The sequence below is a fragment of the Lucilia cuprina genome, chromosome 6 (genome assembly GCF_022045245.1).
Source record: "Lucilia cuprina isolate Lc7/37 chromosome 6, ASM2204524v1, whole genome shotgun sequence".
NCBI lineage: Eukaryota > Metazoa > Arthropoda > Insecta > Diptera > Calliphoridae > Lucilia > Lucilia cuprina.
In genome coordinates this window covers 9,031,682-9,037,017 of record NC_060954.1, presented here as the reverse complement: position 1 = coordinate 9,037,017, position 5,336 = coordinate 9,031,682, and the positions used below count along the sequence as shown (strand labels likewise).

At 28.2% G+C, this 5,336-nt stretch overlaps 1 protein-coding gene across 1 annotated transcript in view; it reads left to right on the top strand.

Moving 5' to 3' along the window:
• LOC111683216 (calbindin-32) overlaps positions 1-4,042 on the top strand; it is a 28,933-nt gene extending 24,891 nt beyond the window's left edge. The window contains 2 exon segments of the mRNA XM_046955860.1: positions 738-823; positions 4,037-4,042. Coding sequence (XP_046811816.1) covers positions 738-823; positions 4,037-4,042 — 92 coding nt within the window.
• The last annotated feature ends 1,294 nt before the right edge of the window (positions 4,043-5,336 follow it).

Here is a 5,336-nt window from a genome sequence, read left to right as displayed (position 1 = left end):
ACAGAACTAGAACAGAACTAGAACAGAACTAGAACAGAACTAGAACAGAACTAGAACAGAACTAGAACAGAACTAGAACAGAACTAGAACAGAACTGGAACAGAACAGGAACAGAACTAGAACAGAACTAGAACAGAACTAGAACAGAACTAGAACAGAACTATCGACTATAGTCCCGATTATAAACTAAATCATGGTGTCCTTAATATATGAGTTGAAAAGCTTAACATTTATCAGAAGTTTATATTAAAGTTAATGAAGAATGTCTACTGCTTGCTTCTTGTGTTCCATGTTACAAAAACTTTTATAATATATTAATTTAATTTACTGTAATTATAGCTTAATCTAAATTGGAAAAACATGTTTTAATAATAAATGAAAATTAGTTTTTAATAAAAAAGAGGCTAATTACGAATAAATTGATCTAATAACACACATTAACTAATTAATAAAAAACAGGCAACAGTTTTTTGTAATAGATTTGTAGAATTTAAGGAACATAAGAGCATTCATTAGAGCTATTTATTGTAATGTTATTTGGAATACATAAATTAAAGTCATTATTAAGGTTATTAAAGTAATTATGTTACTGAAATCGGTTTTTCAGTAACAATTAATAGATCAAAAAATTAAAAATTCAATTAAACATAAATTCTACTATTTGGGTTTTTCATAACCGGATAGCAATGATATTTGTTAAAATTTTAAACATGTTTCAATTTTCTCTCATCTTCCAGGCAATGGTTATATTGAAGGCACTGAATTGGATGGTTTCCTACGCGAATTTGTATCTAGTGCCAATGCCACTGATATAAGTCCTGAGGTAAGTGTGTTTTGCATTTTGTTTTTCAAAATGATTAAATTTATTTATTTTTTTGTATGCTCATTGTATGCTTGAAATGGATTTTTCTTGTTAACTGTCTGTTAAATATATTTGTTTTTTTTTTACTTTCCAAAATTAAGCGTGTCTAACTGACATGTTTATCCTGAATTAAAATTTTATTGCTGACTTAAATTTTATTAAAGATTTTTGTCATTCCAATGTTAATACAGACACTTTTCTAACATTTACAAGGGTAAAAGATTATCATAAATATATAAGAAAGAGAGAAGAAAATACATTAAGCGATTGAACTTTTCAAACGATAAGACTTGGCAAAATTTTCGACATTTTTGAAAATTGATTATTTTTTAATTGTTGGATAATTTGTAATGAAATTAGAGTGTATGCAACAATACATTTTACGCCTTCAAGTGTTAGCTTTTAGCAAAATTTTTAAAAATTAATATAACTTTATTGCAATAAAAGTTAAAGTTAAATATGTTAAAAAATTAACAATTAATATTAATCATACGTACCCTATGAAATTATTTTTATATAACCAGATAATAGATAAAGTTGTGTAGCTATTAGAGTACAACTTGACAATCTTAAAGAGGACAAACTTTAATTAATCTGTACTCAAGACTATAATCTATAGCTAGACTATAGACTGGACTACAGTCAAAACCATAAACTAGATTATAGTATAGAATACAGACATTAGTCTGTACTATAGATTAGACTGTTGTCTGGATTATAGACTACAATATTGACTTTATTAAACACTTGACTATAGACTAGACTCTAAGCTGAACTATAGATTAGAATATAGACCATACTATATTCTATCCAAAAGACCAGACAATAGTCTAGAATATATTTATAGATTCGACTATAGTCTGGACTATGTGATAGACTAGACTATGGTCTGCACTAAAGGATAGACTTGACTATAGCATAGGCTGTAGAACAGACTATAGTCTAGATATCCTATAAACTGAACTATTGTTTAGACTATGGTCTAGACTTTAAAAGAAACTATAGTCTGAACAATACAAATGACTAAAGTCTGCAATATGGAATAGACTATAGAACAGACAATAGTCTTGAGTATAGAAAATACCATAGACTTGACTATAGAACAAACTATAGCCTTGACTAAAGAACAGGCTTTAGTCTTGACTATAGAACAAAGTATAGTCTTGACTATAGAACAGACTATAGTCTTGACTATAAAATAGATTAGTCTTTACTATACAATAGACTATAGTCTTGACTATAGAATAAACTATAGTCTATAGCCTGTTCTATAGTCTTGGCTATAGAACAGACTATTGTCTTGACTATTGAACAGACTATAGTCTTGACAAATGAACATTGACTATAGAACAGACTATAGACTGAACTATTGATTAGACGATTGAAAGAAACTATAGTCTGAACAATACAAATGACTAAAGTCTGCCATATGGAATAGACTATAGAACAGATAATAGTCTTGAGTATAGAAATGACTATAATTTGACTATAGAACAGACTATAACCTTGACTAAAGCACAGACTATAGTCTTACTAAAGAACAGACTTTAGTCTTAACTATAGAACAAAGTATAGTCTTGACTATAGAACAAACTATAGTCTTGACTATAAAATAGACTATAGTCTTGACTATAGAATAGACTATAGTCTGTTGTATAGTCTTGACTATAGAAGAGATTATTGTCTTGACTATAGAACAGACTATAGTTTTGACAAATGAACATTGACTATAGAACAGACTATAGACTGAACTATTGATTAGACTATGGTCTAGACTTTAAAAGAAACTGTAGTCTGACTTGACTATAGAACAGACTATAGTCTTGAGTATAGAACAGATTGTCTTGACTATAGAACACAATATAGGCTTGACTATAGAACAGACTATAATTTTGACAAATGAACATTGACTATAGAACAGTCTATATACTGAACTACTGATTAGACTATGGTCTAGACTTTAAAAGAAAGTGTTGTCTGACTTAACTATAGAACAGACTATAGTCTTGAGTATAGAACAGATTATAGTCATGACTAAAGAATAAATTATAGTCTTGACTATAGTCTATATAGACTAAAGAACATTGACTATAGAACAGACTATAGTTTGACTATAGTCTATATAGTCAATATAGTCAAGACTATAGTATGTTCTATAGTCAAGACTATAGTCTCTAGTCTTGACTATAGAACATACTATAGTCTTGAGTAAAGAACATTGACTATAGAACAGACTATAGTCTTGATTATAGAATAGATTATAGTCTTGGCTATAGGGTATATAGAACAGATTATAGTCTTGACTATAGAACAAACTACTGTCTTGACTATAGAAAAGACTATAGTCTGGACTATGGAATAGACTACAGTCTGGAGTGTAGAATAGACTTGACTATAGTCTAGGCTGTAGAATAGACTATAGTCTGGACTATAGAATAGAGTACAGTCTGGGCTATAAAATAAATTATAGTCTGGACTATACAATATATTATAGTCTGGAATATGGAATAGACTATAGAACAGACTATAGCACTATTCTATTGCCTTGACTATAGAACTGGTCTTGACTATAGAATAGTTTTATAGTCAATACAGTTTCTACTCCTTTTTTATAGCTTCAGTTAAACAGTTTAGAAAATCTTAATCGGTTTACTACATCAAAAGTTATTGCATAGATTGTATAACAGGTCAAAAATTAATATTAATCATACGCCATGTACAAAATAAAAAGTTAAATTATGACATCAAATATACTAATAAAGAGAAATAAAAAATAAATAAATTTAATTCTATTAGCAAGAATTAAACCTCAAGTAGATTTTTAGAGGATAAAAGTTATATATAGTATGCTAAAGTTGAGTGCCTTATCAGGAAATGTTTTGTAAAAATACAATATTTCCTTAACATTGTATTTTAACTATAAAAGTTTTTCTCTACAATATTTCGGAAGAAATAATCCCCTATCTACCTTATAAAACACATACAAAACCCAATATTAAATAAATATTTTTTCCAATTTCAATAAAAGCTTTTTTGCAGCAGCAACAGTTTGCTAGCTTTTCTACCTTGTTGCACTAAGCCTTCTTGAAAACATGTATTTGTTCAATCTTTTTTATTCTTTATTCAACTCAATTCTTAACAAGTGTGACATTAAACACTTTGTTAACATTTCAGCTTTAAATTCCATCAAAAATACTTGTGTGAAAGTGAGAAACTAAAATAATTTTGAATTTTGAATAAAATTCAAAATGGTGTTGAACACACACACATTCATGTTCTGACTATTAAAAAATGTTCATGTTATAAAAGAATTTGCCATATTTTGTTGGTTTCACTTCTGTTGGCTTGAGCCATTTGAATAAAACATTGTTGCTAGTTGATGTCATCAACAAACATTTGCACTTGGGTTTTGGCATTAAAGCTGTTGATGAAAAACTATTCTTTTTTTCATCGTTTTAACACTAAAATATTTGTTGAACTCCGATTATGTTTGCAGGAGTAGTTGTCATATTTTTGTCATTTTTATGAGCTGACTAATGACGCAAATGTTTTTTTTCTCATTTATATATGTGTGAAACTAAAACTGTCATATATTTATGTGGATTTTTTTTGGGAAGTATAATATTAATGAAGCTAAAAGTGCTGAGGGAATTTTTTTTGGCAAAAGTTTATTTTCGTTGTTAAAAATTGTCATATATAGTATCATCTTAAGGGAATTTAATAAAAAGTATTTTAGAAAATGAAAAAAAAAAATTATTAAATTTTTTTCTATGAACTTTTTATACAAAGAACATTTAGGTATTTCTTAGCTATTTAAGATAAGTAATATACAAATTTATCCTGGAGTTAATAATAAATATTAACCATACGCCAACCACATTTTACAACAATCGGTAATGAACTTCTAAAGTAGAAACTAAATTTTCAATTTAGCTAATAGCCTAACTATGTTGTATTTATTAGATTACTCTAAACCTTTGTTCTAAACTATAATTTGAACAATATAATGGAAAATAATCTGGACAATAGACTGGATTATTGGCTGTAATACAGGCTGACTAGGGACAAAATTATAGTTTGGATTATAAACTTGACAGTAGGCTGGGTTATCGATTAGACTATAGACTAGGCTATGTACTAGATTCTAGTTTAGACTATAGACTAGACTATAGATTCGATTATAGACTAGACTATAGACTATACTATAGCTACTTATATACTAAACTATAGACTAGACTATAGACTAGACTATAGACTAGACTTTAGACTATAGACTAGACTATAGACTAGACTATAAACTAGACTATAAACTAGACTATAGACTAGACTTTAGACTAGACTATAGACTAGACTATAGACTAGACTATAGACTATAAACTAGACTATAGACTAGACTATAGACTATAGACTAGACTATAGACTATAGACTAGACTATAGACTAGACTATAGACTAGACTATAGACTAGACTATAG